At 41.4% G+C, this 23,472-nt stretch overlaps 1 protein-coding gene across 1 annotated transcript; it reads right to left on the minus strand.

The window, feature by feature from the left end:
- Positions 1–11,161: 11,161 nt before the first annotated feature.
- On the minus strand, positions 11,162–21,064 carry LOC135701434 (uncharacterized). Its single transcript, XM_065222228.1, has 3 exons — positions 20,609–21,064; positions 19,171–19,597; positions 11,162–13,206 (listed from the first exon to the last, which is right to left on the minus strand). The coding sequence occupies exons 1-3, from the start codon at positions 20,678–20,680 to the stop codon at positions 12,761–12,763; spliced, it is 945 nt and encodes a 314-aa protein (XP_065078300.1). The 5' UTR covers positions 20,681–21,064; the 3' UTR covers positions 11,162–12,760.
- Positions 21,065–23,472: the final 2,408 nt, after the last annotated feature.

Here is a 23,472-nt window from a genome sequence, read left to right on the forward strand (position 1 = left end):
AAAGCGGTGGGTGCAACTAGCTGTGTATCCCAAACTCTACATACATTGTTTTTTTTACGACGAGTGAAATGTGCAATAAACGCATTTCATATTGCAGAATTTCTAAACTGAACATACAAGTCTGTTATAGAAATTTTAAAGATGAACGACGAAAAACTAAAGATCACGTTCGATAAACGAAAAGACTCCAACAACTTTATAAAGTGCTCATATCTACGCTCATCGTTTTATCTGTATGCACCATCTCATTTGGTGGAGATCGATGGTTTAGTATATGACCAGTATATAGACCCAACTGAAATTAAACGCAACGACGTCAATATGCCAGTTGTAGCTGTATTGGATGCTTGCCGGCTCTCCAAACTCACAACAGAAGATGGACTGGACAGTACGAAGAATCACAGCCTATACGTTTCACTTTCGCTACTACCATTCTACCGGACTACCTACAGATACGTAACGTATTACTACCACTGCGTTTCTAGTATCACAAACCGATGGGGGGGGGGGGGGGGGGGTTCATGGCTTCGTACCACTCCATAACAACATTTGAATAAGGGAACGAAGCTAGATCCGTCCAGAAGATCGTAGGGCCCGCGTGCTGCTTCAACAGAGGAAGCATACGCTTCTGTAGACACTCCTTGAGGTAGATCTTCCCCATTATAGTCCTGGTAGTCACGAACGGCGCACTCCGTTTGCCACATGAGCAGATCGCTTGCCAAATCATGTATTTCTTGGCAAACTTTGAAAGTGTCTGCTTCTTTACTTCCTCCGGAATATCAAACATATGCTGAGCGGTGAAGAACAGTAGCCCCGGAAGCTGCCGGAAGTCCGCCTTCACGTAGGTCTCATCATCCATGATAAGCCAATGAGGCTTCCTCAGCATCTAGGTGTACAGTTTCCGGGCCCGTGACTTTCCCACCGTATTTTGCCGTTCGTCACGATTTGGAGCCTTCTGCACTTTGTACGTATGCAGTCCTCCTAAAGACTTGGACAGATTCAACTTTTTGGCCACATCCCTGGACGAAGCATTGGGATTCCGCTTAAACACTTTCACGAAACGCTTGTAATCCTGATCACTAATAGAACATCCATTCTGACCGCATTTCTTCTTCCGTTCGATGCTCAGAGTTTTGCAGCTACGTTTAATCACACAACTCACCGTTGACTGTACGATTCCGAGTTGTTTTCCGATGTCCCGATGAGAGAGTTGAGGACTTTCCAGGTGCTTGTGCAAAATCATTTCGCGACGTTGCTTTTCAGGAGACGCCAATTTTTCGAAGTTTCAAAAAACTGACAGCGATAAAAATACAGTGTAAATAATGCACTCTAAACTACTTCTACTCAAATTTTCAAGAGAAAATACCCAATGGGTTATTTTTTCAGCGTTTTTCCCGTGATGCAATTCATAAAATGGAATCATATTTTAAAACTGCTCTACCATAGAGGTAACTCTAAGACTAGAAGATCCCGAAATAACGTGCTCAACTTTTTGACTCAACTCTGGTACTTTATTTATTTATTCGTCAATCAATCAAATCGTAGACTACATATTAACATTAGGACTTATGTTCTATGACTTCGCAGGGTTCTGAAATATATTTTTAATTCTGTTGAGAAGCATCAACTCTGGTACTCTCTTCGGTCCCAAGCTAATCGATTCACCCCTCGAACATAGGCAAAACCAATAACCCCTCATTTTATCTGTCAAACTTTCATAGAGAATCAAAACAAACATTGCGTAGTACTAGAATTTCGACTAGAATGGGGTACGTTAATCGTTTGCTTGGGACCAATAGGCTAGTCAAGTAGTGAGCCAATTTAAAATCGTTAGTTTCGTATTGATTGTTGGCCCTACTCTGACGGAGCTATCAATTCTGTTCTCTTCATAACATTCTCTAGTCAATTTCGCACCAAGTCTCATGTTGACATTAGTAAAGCATTTCCTTCAACTTTGTAATCCTCAAAATCGCGCATGGAGTAAAAAAAATATGATTAGAAAATATTTCAGTAATAAGAAAAATGTGCATCCTTTTAGCGATGAGTTTTAAAAGTCTGAAAGTGATATGTGAAAAATAGTTTAACATTGAGGCGATACATATACGTGATTTATGACTTGTTCAGAATACATAGAGCCCTTTTAACATGGTGTATACATTATAAATATGAAAATGTCGTATGTGTTTTAATTTAGAAAGAAAAAAGTCCTTCGATTAGAAGCATATCTGTACGTCTGACCTAAGGCACAAACATCTTAGGTATGCTGATGATGAGCATAATGTATGTTCGACATAATGAATATATTTACTTGACCAGATATTCACACTAAAGCTGATATTACATATCTTGATAGCAAATGTCATACAAATGATTTCCAATGAAGATATGATCATTGCATAATACCAGGGATACCAGATTTTTAGGACATGTCTTCATTTGGATAATTTTTTTTTTTTTATTATTATTAATTACTTTATTTGTACAGGCTCAATCGAATAAACTTTACAGAGCCGAGTTATCATTTTCGTTATACATTATTGATGTAATATATTTAAAGTTAAAGGAGCTGGACCGGATACTCGCGGTTGTCTCGAGGTTAGTGGAGATTTACAATTTTTTTTATGGGAAAAGGGAGAGGGAGGTTTGAAATGTGGTTTACGATACAAATATTTAATTAATCCATCATCTTGAAAACAAACATAAAAAAAACCCACACGTACAAAATACAAACTAAACACAAGGTTAATCAAACTTACAATCTAATGTTAATATCTAGGGGAAGGACAGCTCCAAGTATCAGTATCAATACCGATGGTGGAAGTATTAAATATTTTAATATGTGTGATATTTGAGAATCATATACTTAGTCTGACAGTTGTTTTTTTTTTGTTTTTGACTATTTTGGTTTTAAGTGTACATTTGACATTCGTTTAATCAAAAATGTATTTCACACGAGAGGCAAGTCATTCTTTTGTGATCTTGCTGGCCACCACCAAGAAAATCCGCTCCTTGTTCTCATAAATTTGGCATTATTTGGGAGCTGTTCTCAGTGCACATAATCGGCCGCACTTCCATTCGCAGGAATTAATTTCCACGAATTTTTCATCGTCTGCGAACCAATGTGCTGTTCTCCGATGTAACGGGAATCGATTGACAACGCCGCCCCTGTTAACGGAATCCCAGAGTGATGGTTCCGTGGTTGTATTACGCTCGATTCACCCTGAGCATACAACTTGGAGAGATTTGGTGCTGGGGGACCGTTTTTATCATGAAAAACCGAATTCGAAATCGATCAGAGCTATCGAAAACAAAAATCTAGGCAAAAATTATGACAAACAGAAAGCTGAAGTAAACATAAACAACAACGGTGCAACGTCATTGAGTGTATGCGTTAAAGTTACACAGTTATTTTTTTTTACTTTGAAGCTTTCCGCTTGACGGTTAATATCATTAATATTTATACTAAAAAATATAATAACTACCAATTTGAGCAATTTTTATCTCAAATATTACTTCAGATCAAGTTGTACTTCCCCTAGGTTAATATTCTTAAAGTAAACATATATGAGTTTCATAAACTCCAGATCGCGTATAGCCAAAATATCCTGAACTGGAACATTAGGTTGTCTACCTCGAGCCCGAAGGGAATCGTACAGCTCAGATCTTCCACGATGCTCAGCATAAGACCAAATAATATGATCGGCGTCTTGGTAACCTTGTCCACATTCACAGAGATTGCTGTCCCCTAGCCCAACACGGAACAAGTGAGCGTTTAACGAATAGTGATTGGACATGAGGCGAGACATCATACGCATGAAGTCTCGACCCACATCCAAGCCCTTGAACCAAGGACTCTTCGACACCTTAGGGATGATCGAATATAGCCATTGTCCCAAACTCCCTTCGCTCCATTTATTCTGCCAGCTGACGAGTGACTGTTGACGATAAATGAAGAAAAATTAATCGTAGGCGATTTGTCGATCGTAAATATCGCCTTCCATAGCGCCCACCTTAGAAAGTGAGTCAGCCATCTCATTGCCCGGAATCGAGCAATGAGATGGGACCCATGCAAAGGTGATGACAAAAGATCTTAAAGATAAAGCACTTAAAAGCTCTCGTATTTTCATGAGAAAATACGAGGAGTGCTTTACCGGCCTCTTAAAAAATTATGTGAAGACATTTTTTATTACGCAGACATTTCGAAGACGTTTTATGTATTGTGACGTTTGTCGACATGTGGCAATTGAAGAATACTTTCGAATACCTTTTTTAATTTTTAGCAGTCATGTGAAGGATTTTATTGTAGAATTGAAGATTTTGACTACATATTTTAACCATAGATGTAACTCTAAGACTAGTAGGTCCCGAAGAAACATGCTCAACTTTTTGGCCTAGCTTTGGTTCTCTCTTCGGTCCCAAGCTAATCGATGCACCCCTCGAAACATAGGAAAATCCACGAACCCCTCATTTTATCTGTCAAACTTGCATAGCAAATCAAAACAAGCATAGTGTAGTACTAGAATTTCGACTAGAATGGAGTACGTTAATCAATTTGCTTGGGACCAATAGGATAGTCAAGTTAGTTACCACCGGTTGCCTCTACTGCCCAAGCGGGCTAAATTTAAAGAGGTTGGGAAAACAAAAATCGAATTGGTTAATAAATGTTGAGCCGATGGTTGGTAATATACACTATTTATTTACGATTTACATGAATATTTGGAGTGAACCCTTTCTGTACAGTTATGTTGAAAAACAATAATTTTATGATTTTCGGAAAATAGATAATCATTTAAAATATCGAGGAAAAACTTCTTAACTACGTAGACAGTTTAACTTTTAAAACTTGTGTATGGACAATTGTCTGCGCAGGGGGAGGGGCCTGGTGAAGTATACCGCTCATCGCCCTCCTTTACTGATTACCTTGGAGGAACGTCCATCATCCAACCCACAGTTAGTCCCTCAGTTAGCTACAATTATCGGAAAGCTGATCACAATATAGGGTGTTCCAGAATGTCTAAGCATGATTTTAAAAAAAAAAACGATAACGTAACTCTGTTTACAGCCAATTCGATTTTTATTTCGTATTCATTTCCTCTCCAAGGAATCAAAAATATCTCCATATGACAAAATGACAAGCGATCAACGAACCGAATGATAACGCTATGTCAGAAGTGGAAAGCAATAATTACATAATCTTCTTCCTTTTTTCATGACAAGCAGCCTGTGCGACATACCTCACTCGGGGCGGTAGAAGGAAACGAGCCAATTGTTTAGCAAGCTGCTTCACGAAGTAAAGCCAACAATGAGCCTATGGTAAAGCCATAGAGGTAACTCTAAGACTAGAAGGTCACGAAGAAATGTGCTCAACTTTTTGGCTCAGCTCTGCTACTATCTTCGGTCTCAAGCTAATCGATTCACCCCTCGAAACATAGGAAAATCCACTAACCCCTCATTTTATCTTTCAAACTTCCATAGCGAATCAAAACAAACATTGTGTAGTATGTACTAGAATCTTGACTAGAATGGGGTACGTTAATCGATTTGCTTGGGACCAATAGGCTAGTCAAGTAGTGAGCCAATTTAAAATCGTTAGTTTCGTATTGATTGTTGATAGAATGTTCGTGAAAGGTGGTTGAAAGCCATAATGAGGTTTCGTTTAACTAGAAAATCGACGTTACTAACATTGAATGCGATGAGCAATGCAACGACGAGACGATCCACAGCCAGCCTTTCCTTTTAAGCGTGCTTCTTTTTCATTTCCGTTTCTTACTGATAGTCTAGCTAGGCGTCTTAGAAATGAAGCGTTGAGCACGTTTGTATGAGAGAAACAAAACTCGAGTTCATTTTAGAGCTCCGAAAATGTACGGTATCGCACAAATAAGGTTCCCGTTTCACCTGTGCATACAATGCCTTGGTTTTCTTTGCATGATTTGACAGTTGCACCATGACAAAGTGACAGCGTATTCGGAATTTGTCCCACGCGCAAATGTTGCAACAAGCCATTTCAATCGCCGTGGGAGTGTCCCAGTGGACTGTCAAAAGGGTTTTAGACCGAGAAAAGAAAGGACAACACTATCCGCGAAGGTGGCCACAGGTCGTCCGAGTTCAGCTCGGGTTCCGAGGGTTATCGCTGCTATCAAAAGGAAGATTCGGATGAATCCAGTGCGTTCAATAAGGAAAATGGTAAAGGAACACGGGATCAGTGACTTTACGGCACGGAAGATCGTAAAGGAAGATTGCGGGGCGAAGTCGAGGGCACGGAAAAAAAAACTCACATGATTACCAACCGCATCCGGGAGCTACGAGTCGAACGATGCAAGAAAATCTTGAACTTCCTTAAGGGAAAAAATCCGGTAATCCTGTTCACCGATGAGAGCATGTTTACCGTCGATCCCGTATCAAATTCCAGAACCGACCGGTATATTAGTTCTCTTCCGGTAAAAGACGTGACCGACGAGCACAAGAACGTGTATCTGACCAAGCATCCCGCTAGCGTTATGGTGTTTGGATTGGTGGCTTCCGATGGCAAAAACTGGACCCGGTGTTCATTCCAGAAGGCGACAAGGTCAACACGGAGGTCTACATCGGGATTTTAAGTAAGTATGTTCTTCCGTGGATCAAAGAACAGTACGGTCCGAAGCCAAATGTTGTATTTCAACAAGATGGGGCTCCGTGCTACACCTCGAACCGCACTCAGAAGTGGTTGCAGGAACATCTTCCGTTCTGGGCGAAGGATATGTGGCCACCGTCGAGGCCACCATCCAGCCCCGATCTTAATCCGCTGGTTTATTCAATATGGCGCGTCATGAAGGCCAAGGCCTGTTCTAAACGCCACCCGAGTACAGCAAGCCTCAGGCAAACATTGACCCGTACCTGTAGATAAATGGATCCAGACTACATTATTAGAACCTGCCGTGCATTCCGGAAGCGTGTGGAGGCCGTAATTGCAGCAAGTGGAAACTCGATCGATGATTAACATAGTTTAAGACTCTGAGAAACATCCCCCCTTTGAATAAATAAAAAAAAACTCGAAAACGAAATGGAGAATTATCGCTTTCTTGCTCTGTCTTCATTTGTTGTTGACTTGCCATCTTCGCGAATATTGTTTGGCATGTGCGTTTTAGACATTTGCTTCCAAAAGTAAAACTAATCAAATTTAATGGATGAAAACGGTGGTGCCGATTCAAATGACAATCATTTTGATCTACAGTACATATTTTTCAACGACAAATCACTTTGTTTCGAAACGCACTTACCTTACCAATCAGGCTAAGGCCTTGTTGTCCTCTGCTGTCCGAAGAAGTCGTCTCCACTCTACTCGATCCATGGCCACAGTTCGCCAGCCTCGTAGTCTGCGAAGGGTCCGCAGGTCACCTTCTACTTGGTCGATTCATCTTGCCCGCTGCGCGCCTCTTCTTCTTGTTCCTGTTGGGTCGCTTTCTAGAACCATTTTCACTGGGTCGTCGTGCGGCATTCTTACGACGAGCCCAGCCCACCGTAGTCGCCCAATTTTTGCAATGTGGACGATGGATGGTTCTCCCAGCAGCTGGTGCAATTCGTGGTTCATTCGCCTCCTCCACGTTCCGTCATCCATCTGCACTCCACCGTAGATGGTACGCAACACCTTCCGTTCGAAAACACCAAGGGCGCGTTGGTCCTCCACGAGCATAGTCCAGGTCTCGGTCTAATCAGCGTCTTGTAGACAGTCAACTTCGTGCTGCGGCGAATTTTATTCGACCGGAGCGTCCTCTGGAGTCCAAAGTAGGCACGATTCCCTGCCATAATGCGTCTTTGAATTTCTCTGCTGGTATCATTTTCGGCGGTCACCAGTGAGCCCAAATACACGAACTCATCGACCACCACGATTTCGTCACCGTCAATCTGAACTCGGGGTGGGAGGCTAACATTGTCTTCCCTAGAACCTCTTGCTTTCATGTATTTTGTCTTTGATGCGTTGATGGCAAGTCCAATCCGTCTAGCTTCAGCCTTCAGTCTGATGTACGTTTCCACCATCATCTCAAAGTTCCGTGCCATAATGTCAATGTCATCGGCGAAACCAAGGAGCTGGATGGACTTCCTGAATATCGTGCCACTCGTGTCTATCCCAGCTCTTCTGATCACACCTTCTAACGCGATGTTGAACAGCAGACACGAAAGTCCATCACCCTGCCGTAACCCCCTTCGAGATTCAAAGGGACTCGAGAGTGTCCCCGATACTCGAACAACGCACATCACTCGATCCATCGTCGCCTTGACCAATCGCGTCAGTTTATCCGGAAATCCGTACTCGTGCATGATCTGCCATAGCTGATCTCGATCGATTGTGTCGTATGCGGATTTGAAATCGATGAACAAATGATGTGTGGGCACGTTGTATTCGCGGCATTTCTGCAGAACCTGCCGAATCGCGAAAATTTGGTCCGTGGTAGCGCGGGCACCCATGAATCCCGCCTGGTATTGCCCCACGAACTCTCTTGCAAATGGTGATAGGCGGTGGCATAGAGTTTGGGAAAGTACCTTGTAGGCGGCGCTCAGCAGTGTGATCGCGCGGTAGTTGCAGCAATCCAACTTGTCGCCCTTTTTGTAGATTGGGCATACGACACCTTCCATCCACTCCTCCGGTAATATCTCCTCCTCCCAAATCTTGGCAATTACCCAGTGCAGCGCTCTAGCCAGTGCTTCACCACCGTATTTCAATAGCTCACTTGGTAGTTGATCTACACCAATTGCTTTGTTGTTCTTCAGCCGACCGATCTCCTCCTCAACTTCTTGAAGATCAGGGGCCGGTAGCCTGTCGTCTTCTGCGCGTGCTCCAAGGTCTGTTGCCGTGCCACCTTCGTTTTCTGCTGCTTCACCGTTGAGGTGCTCGTCATAGTACTGCTTCCACCTCTCAATCACCTCACACTCGTTCGTGAGAAGGTTACCGTCCAAGTCCTTGCACATATCGGCTTGCGGCACGTAGCCTTTGCGCGAACTATTTAGCTTCTCGTAGAATTTCCGTGTGTCGTTTACGCGGTACAGATTTTCCATCGCCTCGCGATCTCGGTCTTCCTGCTGACGCTTCTTCCTTCGGAAAGCCGAGTTTTGTCTGTTCCGCGCTTGTCTGTATCGCTCCACATTCAATCTCGTGCGGTGTTGCAGCATTCTCGCCCGTGCTGCATTCTTCTCCTCTACTAACAGTTTGCATTCGCCGTCAAACCAGTCATTTCTTCGGTCCGGGAATGCAGTACCTAGTGCCGCTGCAGCAGTACTACCTATGGCTGAACGGATGTCCCTCCAGCCATCTTCAAGAGAAGCTGCGCCAAGCTGCTCTTCCGTGGGTAGTGCAACTTCCAGCTGCTGCGCGTAGTTGCTCAATGTTGGGTCGCGGCGTTCGACTTCGACGTGTGTTATGCACCGTCGAGAGTTTTGAGCGCATGCATACTGCAACTAGGTAGTGGTCCGAATCTATGTTCGCACTGCGGTACGTGCGGACGTTGATAATGTCGGAGAAGAATTTCCCGTCGATTAGAACGTGATCGATTTGGTTTTCTGTGTGTTGGTCAGGTGATCTCCAGGTGGCTTTGTGGATATCCTTGTGGGGGAAAAAGGTACTTCGAACTACCATACCCCGGGAGGCTGCAAAGCTCACGCATCGTTGGCCGTTGTCGTTCGATACGGCATACAGGCTGTTTGGCCCGATTGCCGGTCTATACATTGCCTCCTGTCCTACCTGAGCGTTCATGTCGCCGATGACGATTTTGACGTCCCGTTGCGAACAGCCGTCGTACACCTGCTTCAGCTGCGCATAGAACGTTTCTTTCTCGTCGTCGGGTCTCTCTTCGTGTGGGCAGTGCTGTAGTTGAAGAAACGGCCCTTAATCCTCAACTTGCACATCCTCGCGTTGATCGGCTGCCAACCAATCACGCGTTGGCGCATCTTACCCAGCACTACAAAGCCGGTTCCCAGCTCGTTGGTGGTGCCACAGCTCTGGTAGAAAGTAGCCGCTCGATGCCCGCTTTTCCATACCTTTTGTCCCGTCCAGCAAAGTTCCTGCAGTGCTACGACTTCGAAGTTGCGTGGTTGAAGTTCGTCATAGATTAACCTATCGCAACCCGGGAAGCCGAGCGATTTGCAGTTCCATGTTCCGAGTTTCCAATCGTAGTCCTTATTTCGTCGCTTAGGTCTGTGCCGATTGTTCCGATCCGTATTTATTTCTTCGGTATTTGCAACTTTGTTTTTTTCCAGGGCGGCTTGTTGGGCCTGCCCCAACCCCCTGTCTCGCCGGGGGACCATCGTGCACAGCTCTGTTTAGAGTCCCAAGCTGGCACTAGGACGGTGATCAGCCGCTCCTAACATGGAGAACAGACGCCGTTTTGAGCCGCACCTCCATGGTGAACAGACGCTCAGGTTTGGTGAAGCATTTCCTCTATCACCGTACTATGGTTACCGCGCCAGTGTTCGCGTCGCACCTCTTCACTTTGCTATTGCCGGACTGGCAACATTGCCCAGGCTACGCCACCCAGCTGTGTCCATGTTTCAGCTGGTAGTCTTTTGTTATCATATGACTCGAGGAGGCGTGAAGTAGGAACTTGTGAGGACCAGGGCTAGGTATTCCGCTCCTTCCAGGTTGTCAACTCACCATTTGCGTTTCGAAACGCAACTCACTTGAAAATCAATGATCAATCACTTCGATTCGTAGTGCCGCATGACAGACTGAGTCAAGTGCAAGAGTATTTGGCTTAGATGTGACAACTTTTAACCGTCTTACACACAGTAGTAGCAACGGGTGGAAACTAACGATTTCAAATTGGCTCATTACTTGACTAGCCTATTGGTCCCAAGCAAATCGATTAACGTACCCCATTCCAGTCGAAGTTCTAGTTCTACACTATGTTTGTTTTGATTCGCTATGTTTCGAGGGGTGCATCGATTAGCTTGGGACCGAAGAGAGTACAAGAGCTGAGCCAAAAAGTTGAGCACGTTTATAGTTACCTCTATGGTATTATAGTCATCAGCTGATGACGAATTCAACCATAAGGCAATCATCCGAAATTCGAAGCATATTCTTTAAGGGCTCGAGCAATACAATAATCATTCGAACTATTGCGGACGGAAGTGTGGACGTGTTGGATGAAAAGATACTGAACAAATGAGTCGCTTTCAATAAATCCATGGATTGCTCAGTGATAAACGCACTAACGAGAGACAATCATGATTTGCATGTTATTACAGATTATGTTTTAAATTTCATAGTATATTTTCATTTGTAACTGGTATAGGGAAAAATGTAGTAGGAGGGAACATACAAATATATACGAAGTGAAAGGATTTTTCTTCTTCTTCTTCTTTCCTTATCACGACCAACAATTGCTGTTCGTTTCGCATCCACTAACGGTTAGTCATATCAATAGTAATAGTAACTTAGTCAATGGTAGTGAAAAGCCTAATTTGTTGTATCGTATTGTTTATAGCTTTCTGACATGACATACGACCTCGGTATCACTCGCCTAATGTTAGGATTTTAAAGGTTTCATATTAAGGTTTATCCGTTCAGCGGCGTCAGGCACCAAGCCAATGTAAACAGTTCTCTCGATTTACAGTAGACTATTTATAGTAATAAGTTGTGTATAGAGTCAAATTGCCACCAATACTCTTCACTAGCATCATTGTTGTTTCCTGTTGTGTACACGGTTTTCAAAAACAAAAAAAAATAATCATTTTGTAAGACTGAGATGCGACTAATGCGGGAGTTAAAACCTAAAATGACTAACATCCAAAATGCTTCATCAGCTGCTGTGTTAACATTATGGCGATACCAGCGCTCGTTTTATTCTAGCGAGAGAATAATGCTGTCTTGCAATCTACTTCGGCTTTTGGTTTGGTCTCAACGCCCTCTTATTACTATAGTGTAAATATCGATACATTCCTATGTAATTCCTAAATTGTACAGTAATGGAGTCGGCTAACGATGGTGGAAATCAGAGAACTTAGTGGAGCAAAGTGGTTCAGTCTGTCCTCAGAAATATGAATGATTTGATTTTTTGAAAATAAGAGAAGAGGACAGATCGACCTCAACTCCCAGGCAAGCAGCAACTCCCCAGCATCGATGAGCCGTTTGTACAAACATCGAGTCAATCTGCTTAAATATTTGCGCGTGTGCTAAATAACGTAATAATATCTTAACATCTCACTAAAAATAAATCTGCTTAATCATTATGGATTCGATTGAGGTTGATTATCGCGCTTTCAACAAAAACCGGTTGGGAATACACATGAGGAGATCCTTAATATGTAACATTTCTACGTGATCGATTCTGCATACAAAAAACTACAGTATTCCTTGGTCTTTCGAGTCGATCGTTATAGTGAAAATCTAAAAAAAAATGTAAATACGTCCACAGTGGCGACGCGTTTTTTTAGTCTACATATATAATCCTTACTGTCTAAGAGAGCTGTCAATAGAACTTTCTGCGCATTCATGTATGGCACAATCAAAGCTGCATCCAATTCCTTCGAAAAAAAAAGCGAAAAATACTGTTTTGCCAGATTTTTTCAAAAATTTGGTTTGTTTCAATTCTTGACCTCGATCGTAAAGCCTGCACAGCGCCATCTTTGAGTGGTGGAATAGCTCAAATTCCCCTGCATAAGCGCAACGTTATCATTCTCTCTTTCTCCCTCCCCTTACTTAACTGCCCAAATCGATTCGCTCGTGAAGATCCGGCCGCGCCGTGCCTTACCTGCTCCGGGCAGTTCAGACCTCGAACAGTGCATTCAACTGTTATGTCCTCCGGTGGATGGCAATGCTAATGATGCTCACACCGCACAGCACCACCGTCACAATGCCCAGCGTCATGTAGACCGAGGTGATCAACCAGAAGGTGAACAAGTACAGCGACTTGTTGCAGTACTTGCCCATCGCCGGGTCGTAGTTGGGTTCGTAGATCCGGTAGATCCAGAACGAGCCGATGATGAACCACCCCAGCATGAAGCAGTTGATCAGGGTCTGGGTGGGCGATTGCCGGAGCCGTTCCAGTTCCTGCTCCTCGCGGCTACGGACTCGGGTCGAAAGGTGAAGTAGCTGTTTGAGTACGCCGAAACCGCCACCGACCAGCAGATAGACCGGGATGTACTCGCCCTGTGGGCAGTCGTACAGGTAGACCCCTCCGAAGACGATCATACATACCGGGATGACGATCGTGATGCCCAGGATGATTGTGCAGCCCACTGGAAAATAAGAGGGAGAACAGATTTTAACAATTACTGGTTGAACGAACGAAACCAAGCTCGCGAAGTAAAACTCTCTTCTCGAAATCCTGAAGCCAATCCGACTCTTAGAGCGCTTTGGAGGAACTATTGGGCTTAGCGGATAGTTACAGAACATTAGAGTATGTACAACAATCTATACGAAACTAACGATTTTAATTTGGCTCACTACGTGACTAGCCTATTGGTCCCAAGCAAACGATTAACGTACCCCATTCTAGTCGAAATTCTAGTACTACGCAATGAAAGTTTGACAGATAAAATGAGGGGTTATTGGTTTTTCCTATGTTTCGAGGGGCGCATCGATTAGCTTGGGACCGAAGAGAGTACCAGAGCTGAGCCAAAAAGTTGCGCACGTTATTTTGGGACCTTCTAGTCTTACAGTTACCTCTATGGTATGTATGTAATTCGGTATTCTAAAATAAGCAATATATTCCAACTCTGTCAAATCGAATGAATAATGGTGTAATTTTTCGACTGGTCTTATTATAATTATCTCTTTTCTGGTATTACGCACTTCGCCAATACGCCTCATTTGCGCTTGGCTCGTTTTGGCGTCCACATGAAAAGAAACGAAAACATGTTTTGTGATACCAAAATATAGTTGCACCATCAACGGATGACTCTATTATTTACGAACAGTGGAGACATCTACAATTTGTAAATGGGTACGTGAAACTAAGCTGATCTGCCAACATGATCGGGGGCTGGAGTTGAAGAACTAATCCACCATCACAGTCCGCATCGAGCTTTCTTGCCGTGCGGATCTATTTGCTTTTTGCTGAAGGAAGTGTTACTGCTACCTAAAGCTACAACAAATTTAAACAGTACTTTTCAGTGCTCAGTATACCTGAATTTTCTACCTTTTTCGACTCTTATTCCTCTTCGATCCTTGTTTGGACCCTACCCGAGGTAATCCTGCTTGGATATCGATTTGGAAAATTCCTCTTCGATCCTTTAGATTCTTATAGTAATCTGCTTGGAAGTCGATTTGGATAAACGTTTTACTGCCGCCATGGCGCCTAAGCGCAAAAGAAAATGGCAATCTCTTGATCCCCCTTCTGATGAAATTAATTTGAGCAATCCATTTGATATGCTCACGGCTGATGAGAATGATCCATCATCCAGAAAAAAATCGAATAAACTTTCGCGGCTTAATGCCAAGAAGGAAAAGATTCCCCCAATTTTGATAACCACTTCCGATTTCCATGCTCTTTGCACGGCACTTTGAACGGAATTGGCCGTCGGGGTAAATGCCGTGTAATGGCTGAAACCTTGGACGGATTCAAACGTCTTCTCAAGTATGCTATTGAGAAGCAGCATAAATTTTTTACTTACGACACCAAAACTGAACGTGTGTTCAAGGTTGTCATGAAAGGACTGCCCAGTGGTGAATCCCTGGATCAGATCAAAGATGAACTGACAAAATTACTTGGAGTTGTGCCTGTCCAAGTAATCAAAATTAAAATGAAATCCCGTCCTGCCGATTCGCGCAACGGGATTCCCAATGATTTTTATTTAGCTCACTTCAAGTCTACTAGTGAACTTAACAACCTTAGGGCCTTAGAAAAAGCTAGCCTTATGCTCCATTTCCGAGTGAAGTGGACATTTATGGAATATCAATACGAACTCAATTTTTGCAGATGAGCAGTTTGGATTTCGCCATGGGCTAGTTGAATGCCCATCATCTCTTAAGAGTTACCAATTTAATTCGTTCAAACAAATCTGAAGGCTGCTCAACTGGAGTTGCTCTGCTTGACATATAAAGAGCATTCGACAGTGTTTGGCTTGAAGGTTTGATTGCTAAAATGAAAAAGTTAAATTTTCGTCTCTACATTATGAATTTAGTTTAACATTATTTAACTGATAGAACTCTGCAGGTAAATTATCAAAATTCCAAATCTAATCGACTACCTGTTAGAGCAGGAGTTCCTCAGGGTAGCATTCTTGGGCCTATATTGTATAACATTTTCACTTCGGACCTCCCTGATTTGCCTCAGGGTTGCCACAAATCTTTGTTCGCTGATGACACAGGCATTTCCGCTAAAGGAAGAAGTCTTCGTGTTATTTGCAGCAGACTGCAGAAAAGTTTAGATATGTTCTCTTCTTATTTCCAAAAATGGAAGATTTCTGCCAACGCTTCCAAAACTCAACTTATAATATTTCCACATAAGGTTAGAGGTTCCTTTTTGAAACCTAGTAGTAGTCACATAGTCATTATGAACAGTGATCCAATTTCCTGGTCAAACCAATGTGAATGAGCAACGAAAGGAGTCTGGCCTTCCATCGACTATGGTACTGAACGGCGAAGAAGTTTCATCCCCTCAGGACATTTGCCGTCTGTTCTCAACCAAGTTTGCGAGTATATTCTCGGATGATAACCTACCTGACGAGCACGTAATGCCAGTAATGTTCCAATGTCTGGTTAATCTTGGGCAGCTTTCAACATCGACCTCGCTATGATAACTAGGGCGGCTTCGCAACTGAAGTCTTCATTTAAGCCTGGACCTGACGGAGCTTTCCGTCTTTCTCAAGCAACATCGATAGCCTGGTGGCTCCTCTCTGCCTTCTGTTCGAAATGTCCCTCTCCAGTCGGGTGGATGAAAAAGAAACATCGACAACTATCGCGGCATCACATCGTTGTGTGCCATATCTAAACTTTTCGAGTGGGTCTTTATGGAACCATTAGTCTCTCACTTCAAGCAGCATTTGAGCGAAGATCAGCATGGTTTCATGGCAGGGCGGTCGACTACTTCCAACCTTCTATGTCCCACTTCGTACATTATGGAGAGTATGACAGACCATATGCAAACAGATGTCATCTACACTAACCTATCAGCCGCCTTCGACAAGTTGAACCATCCGCAAGGTAGCCACCTCGGCCCGTTGATATTTCTTGTGTATTTCAACGACGTCAATTTCGTCCTCGACGGTCCACGACTATCGTTCGAAGACGACATGAACACCTATCGCCGAATTCGAGCCATCGCTGACTGCCACCTTCTCCAACTCCAACTCAACGCTTTTGCTAATTGGTGCCAACTGAACCGCATGGTTGTAAATCAAACAAAATGTCGAGTAATCGCGTTCTCACGGAAGAAACATCCAATTACATTTAGTTATATCCTAGAAGGCGTTGACGTACATCGTGTGAATCACATTAAGGATCTGGGATCTTAGATTGTCAACTCACATACAGCCAAGCATATCTCGTACGTGATCGACAAGGCATCCAGAACGCTCGGCTTCATTTTCAGGATAGCTAAAAGTTTCACGGCATCTACTGTTTGAAGTCGCTTCACTGCTCCCTCGTCCGGTCGGATTTAGAATACTGCTGCCCTGTATGCACTCGAGCACTCCGTAACAATGCAATGCTGAGGATACCAATGATCGGGGTTGATGAGAAAATTTTTCAAGTGACTACGATGCCGGACGGATTAGTCTATGGTGACCAATTAAACACCGGATTCACGATATTGATTAATCATAACCTTCTTGAAAATCTTTATAGTTCGGTAATCGCTGGTCTGTCTTTCTCTATGTCTTCTTCTCATTCTTACGTCAGTTTTAATGTCTGAATGTTTTCTTTTCTAATGTCATGATGTGTTTGTGTATCAGGGTGTGTGTGTATGTGTGTGTGTTTGTGTGTTTGCACCAAATGATTATATTTCTTCCTAATCTCCTAGTTTTAACTGCGTTCAAGAATAATCAACTAAAAAAATATAAAAAAAAAAAAACAAACAAAAAACGTTGCAAAAGTTTATACCATAACATATCTAGCTTACTATCCACATTATTTGACCAATACCTAAATGTTATTTTTAATTTTATGACGATAAGTTGCTCAAAATAGCAGCCTGTAATTTCGTACCAGAATCCGCCTCCAATTTAATGTCTTTCGATATTTTCGAAGGCGAACACTCCGCAACCTATTCTTGCTAGTGATTCTGCCCAATTGTTAGGTTTCCAAATTATAGTCATTCGTAAATTTATTTTTAAATAATTGAATATAATTGAATAACTATTATTTACGATAATTACATGAAATAAATAAAATATAAACAACAAACAAAACGTGAATACTAAAATCTCAAAAAGATATTCTCACAAATATATCTCACGCAACCAGGAATCTCAAAACCATTAGACGCTATAATGATACTCTGCACATATTAGACACAAGAAGAGGCCAAAAAGCAAGCGTCCCTCACACAAAACCTGCCAAATCCACTTGCAGTTACAATCAACGATTATACGAATCGCGAGCGCTCACAAATCATAAAACCGCTGACTGCGACACTCTGAAATCGAAATTGACAGGCTCCATGCGTCAAACACCCGCCCTCCAATCTCCTCCCGTATCCAACAAATACAAATCCCAATTACAACATCTAACGAATTCACAACTCCGAAAATCACTCATCTATAGCAAGTGCATGCAACCATTCTTCGTGATACACTTTTTCTGCCTATCTTTCTATAATGCTTGTGGACATGCGTTAGCTTCGAAACTTCTAACCAAACTGGGAAATCTATCAGATCACAAAAACTTGAAAAAACTTTCAAAGGTATTATTGATTATTTTACACAAAAACGAGCAAGTAATATTAAATCTTTTGTATCGTATGCTAATGCCAATTGACTGTAACAAAAATAATATGCTAAAATAAAATAAAATTTTAATAAAATGATATGCAAAATTTACTAGAAGATCATTACTTTATTGGTGAGAAGTTTCTAATAAGCCCTCCCAGTTCCTCTGTATACAGAACAAATCTGAAACTATAATCCGAATTGCTCAGTCTGCATAATGCAGCCGATTTCATCAAGGAAGTTCTATTAACAACCAAGAATTAATCGTTTTAGGCATACTGAATCATTAAGAAGGTGATATGTGTCACTATAGGAAATCATCATCGTTGCAAATATAAAGAAATTAAAAATTGCTTCAGTACCGTCAACCTCCATGTCCATTGGGAGGGTAATGCTGAGGATACCTTTTCGCCGTACAAACTATAGTTCATATGGTGCTATCAATGGGCTACAAAAATGGTTTTCAATCGTGTGGCTTCCTTATTTGATTTTCACTTGGCACGCGAGACGCAGAGATCCTGTGATATATTTTTAAGAATTAAGAATTAAGTTGGACTTCACGGCCTTTGCAGCTTGTTACTTCTTGACTATATTGTATTTCCTAGTATTGCTTAATCCATCATTAGGACTAAACCCAGTCTGTTGATGTCGAACCAAATAAACAATTAAACCAAGTGAAATATCTTGGATTAGTACTTGACCAAGAATTAACTTTGAGGGCATTCAAGCCAAACGTAACAAATATATAAAATGTGTGTATCTTCTTATAAACAGGAAATCCAAACTATGCCTGGCGAATAAACTTCTAATATTTAAACAAGTTTTCAGACCGGCCATGCTTACTCTGTGCCAATATGGTCTAGTTGTTGCATTACCAGGAAAAAAGCACCTCAAAGGATTCAGAACAAAGTTCTGAAGATGATTTTGAAGTTACCTCCCTGGTACAGTACTAGCGAGGTACATAGAATTTCAAATGTTGAGACTTTTGAACAAATGTCCAACAAAATAATTAATAATTTCAGACAAAAACAGTTGCAATCCTCAATTGCAACGATTAATTCCCTTTATGCTTAGATAAAATTTAGTTTTTGTTTAGTATTTTAAGATGTCTATTGTTATACTGACATGCAGGTTTAGAAAACCTGTTTAAAATACTGGCAAGGTAAAACACACTTAGATATATATCATAACAATTAAGGCTAGTAAGTTACTGTAGTAGCTGGAGCACCTAAATTATAATAAAATGAAGTGACCCATAATTGTGGGTGACCCATAATACTGGGATGACTGTAGAACTCACTAAAAATGATCATTATTTCCCTAACAACTTACGCGTTCCCAGCAGCAATATCACAACGTTCTTCAGGAAGTCCATCATCCCGGTGGACGATTTGTGCGCTTCTCGGACTCGCCCGAACAACGAATCGTAGGACGGCGGCGGTTCCTCTCGGTTTATTGCATCTTCATAGCTAGGGGGATCGCCTCGACGGCCACCGGCACTGACCGCACCACTGCTGCCACTACCGTGGACGATAATTACGTTCCCTGTGGAGCCGACTCTACTGCTGCTGGTTCCCGGCAGCTGGTAGCGTTCGTTGCTGACCATTACTAATCTACTATTGTTGTTGTTGTTGTTGATGCTGATCCCTGCTGTCACTGTCGAAGGAAGCTGATTGTATGAAGGCGGAGGGGTCGGATTTGTACTCATTTGTTCTATCCTATCTAATTCACTGTCGTTGTTGCGATTGTTGATATTGGTCTGCAAGAGAAAGGAATCAAGCTGTAGTTCACACTTATGCAATGCAAATGAGACAATCAAACTCCTGACTCTCAGAAGAACAACAACCCTAACATTCAAGGTCAAATACCGTTCCGGAGAACACCCCTTCAATCAATCCGACCCAATTCCAAACGATCGACTTGACCAAAAATTAACTTTTAAAGATCACATTGAGGGCATTCAAGCCAAATGTAACAAATATATAAAATGTTTGTATCCTCTTATAAACAGGAAATCCAAACTTTGCCTGACGAATAAACTTCTAATATTTAAACAAGTTTTTAGACCGGCCATGCTTTACGCTGTGCCAATATGGTCTAGTTGCTGCACTACCAGGAAAAAAGCACTTCAAAGGATTCAGAACAAAATTCTGAAAATGATTTTGAAGTTGCCTCCCTGGTACAGTACAACCGAAGTACATAGAATTTCGAATGCTGAGACTTTAGCACAAATGTCCAACAAAATAATTAATAATTTCAGGCAAAAATCGTTGCAATCCTCAATTGCAACGATTAATTCCCTTTATACTTAGATAAGATTTAGTTTTAGTTTTTAGTTTTAAGATATCAATTGTTATACTGACATGCAGGTTAAAAAACCTGTTTAAAATACTGAATTGCCAAGACATGAACAATGTAAAAACACTTAGATATATATCATAACAATTAAGGCTGGTACGTTACTGCAGTAACTGGAGCACCTAGGTTAAAATGAAATGTAATTTATTTTGAATTTGGAACAAATAAAGAGTTAAAAAAAAAAAAAAAAAAAAAACTCCTGACTCTCAGAAGAACAACAACCCTAACATTCAAGGTCAAATACCGTTCCGGAGAACACCCCTTCAATCAATCCGACCCAATTCCAAACGATCGATCTCAATTGATCCCTCCCTGACCTTATCGTAGTAAAGTAAACTAGATACCTACTCTTATTCCGTCGCACACAAGCACAATCTTTAGAAATTTAATGAAAATACTGTTATCGCCTTACCTGTTGAACGTAAATGTCGTGATAGTTGGTGATAGTTGCGTTGCTGTTTGCACTGCTGCTAGATGTCGCCATTATAGTGGAACTCCAGGAATCACCTTTATTTTCCTTCACATTCCCTACACGGCAAGTGCCCTGCCGAAGGATGTTCTTTGTTCCCCTTCCCTCTATCACACGATCAAAACTGTACCCAACTGCACAAATCACTGACGATGACAAAAATTATTCTCTTCGACCGGGGAGCGACGACACACTTTTGTTTGCTTGTCCTCCTGCTGTGTCTAGCCTCTTTACGATTTACGATTCGATTCACTACCGATCGACCGACCGACGTCTCAAGATGATGTCATGGTTTTTGATAGATGCATCACGGCGCCGTTGACAGAAGAAGTGCAGCACACATACACATTAACCACTGATTCGATACGACAAATTGGTGCATTTCTTTATAAAAAAAATACGACGATTTATATTAAATGCATCCCACAGAACTAAAACAAAAATGCATCGACAGCCACGAATGAAAGGAATTTGGGTAAACATCAGTTTGACAGTAAAACGATGAAATGGGTGCATCAACCTGACGGTTTTTTAAATTACAGTAGAGGCTGATTAATTTTAAGGATTTTCCTTTCTATCGAACTTGTATGCAACATTGTTTGAGACTTGGCAAGCAAGCTTTTTTCCGTTAATAAGGCTGTCTACGAGACAGTAAACAATCAATACGAAACTATCGATTTGAAATTGGCTCACTACTTGACTAGCCTATTGATCCCAAGCAAATCGATTAACGTACCCCATGCTAGTCAAAACTCTAGTACTACCCAATGTTTGTTTTGATTCGCTATGAAAGTTTGGCAGATAAAATGAGTGGTTCGTGGAATTTCCTATGTTTCGAGGGGTGAATCGATTAGCTTGGGACCGAAAATAGTACCAGAGCTGAGCCAAAAAGTAGAAATCGTTTCTTCGGGACCTACTACACGCAGAAAAACTATCGTCGTAACAAAATTATTTGAGGTAAATTTAAACGTAAGCTCAGTTTGTTCTGGCCACAAACATACCGTGCCGATTCAAATTTCGGACACTTAAACTCGAATTTCGGACACTTTTAAAAGTTGATTATCTCGGTCGAATATGATCCACATGTCTTGTAAATTTTAAATTTTTTTGACTAGTGCCCTCCACGATCATCTAACATTATTACTTTGTTTCTAACTGGATGTAATATTTAATTAAAAATAAAAGTGTCCGAAATTTGAATCGGAACGGTAAATTAGGTTGATTTCAAACGTATTCCATGTTTGAAGTCATGTGAAATCAATGTTTAAAATAAAAATAATGTTACGTTTATTTCAAAAATATTCGTGTTGAAAATAAACGTATTTATGTATGTTTATTTTAAACATGCTTCTCATGTTTAAAATAAACATACATATTTTGGAATTATTTTATTAGTTGAGTGCAGTGTAAAGCAAAATAAAACGGTTTGCAAAGAAATGAAAAAAAAAAAAGATCTTCGGGCAGGGCATCTTGATTCCTGCTCTTTTTCGGGTGCGATTAAGGTTGATCTGCGAGGTGATCTGTGGGTTTTGGGGTCCTGGTCCGGGATGTGAGGACCCGTCGGGGTGGGTGTCCGGGGGTTCCAGTTCAGTGGAACCGGTGCAAATTTGTGTTATTATCGTCGTTTTGCCGTTTCTGCTTCGGTTTCTGGCACTGGTCCTCATACCGGTTTCTTTTCATGTTCGGTATCGGAGGAGGATCCTGAATGAATGGCCGTTTTCTGTTGAGGTTGAGCAAAGCTGGGACAACTTTTTCCGAATGTAACAAGAAGGAAATAAAAAGGCATGACACGCTAAAACCCGTTTACCCAAATCCTATATTGTTGAAATAAACATGCTTTTGAATTTAATTCAAACATAAATATTTTAGTTTTAAACATGCTTTCAATTTACTTTGAATAATTCATATGTTTAGAGTATAAACATTTATATTTTTGTTTTAAATGAACAAAATTCGGATCCGTGTAAATTGAAAGCATGTTTAAAACTAAAATATGTATGTTTGAATTAAATTCAAAAGCATGTTTATTTCAACAACCTCACAGTATCAACTTCAGGTTCTGATGCCGATCCCTATATCATCCTCCTTCACACGTGACTTCGAAAGGACAACAAAAATCCGAAATGGATTTTGAATCCATTTCGAATCCTCCTCCGACGTAGGAAGAAACCGGTATGAGGACCAGTGACTGAAACGACAAAACGACGCTAATATCATAATTTTTCACCTGTTCCACTGAACTGGAACCCCCGGACACCCACTCCGACGGATCCCCGCATCCCGGCCCAGGACCCCAGTACCCACAGGTCTCCCTTAATAGCAGGGTGACAGAGCAGGAATTTAGATGCCCTGCCCGAAGATCTTTTGTTTTTCATTTCTTTGCAATCCGTTTTATCTTGCTTTACCCTGTAATCAACTATTAAAATAATTTCAAAATATGAATGTTTATATTAAACATGAGAAGCATGTTTAAAATTAACATATTTATTTTTGTTCGCATAGCTGTCATACCAAACAAAAACAAATACGTTTGTTTTCAACACGAATAGTTTTGAAATAAACGTAACATTATTTTTATTTTAAACATTGATTTCATATGACTTCTAACGTGGAATACGTTTTGAAATCAACCTAATTTATGTTTGTGGCTAGAACAAACTGAGTTTACGTTTAAATTTACCTCAAATATTTTTGTTTCGACGATAGTTTTTTCTGCGTGCTCAGTACGGAAAACAAGATCGACTAAAAACAAGATCAATGAAATTGAATTGAATTTTTAATGAAATTAAAAAGCGCAATTGAAAACA

The sequence above is a fragment of the Ochlerotatus camptorhynchus genome, unplaced genomic scaffold (assembly GCF_037179485.1).
Source record: "Ochlerotatus camptorhynchus isolate MF236.1 unplaced genomic scaffold, CSIRO-AGI_Acam_v1.1 ptg000162l, whole genome shotgun sequence".
NCBI lineage: Eukaryota > Metazoa > Arthropoda > Insecta > Diptera > Culicidae > Ochlerotatus > Ochlerotatus camptorhynchus.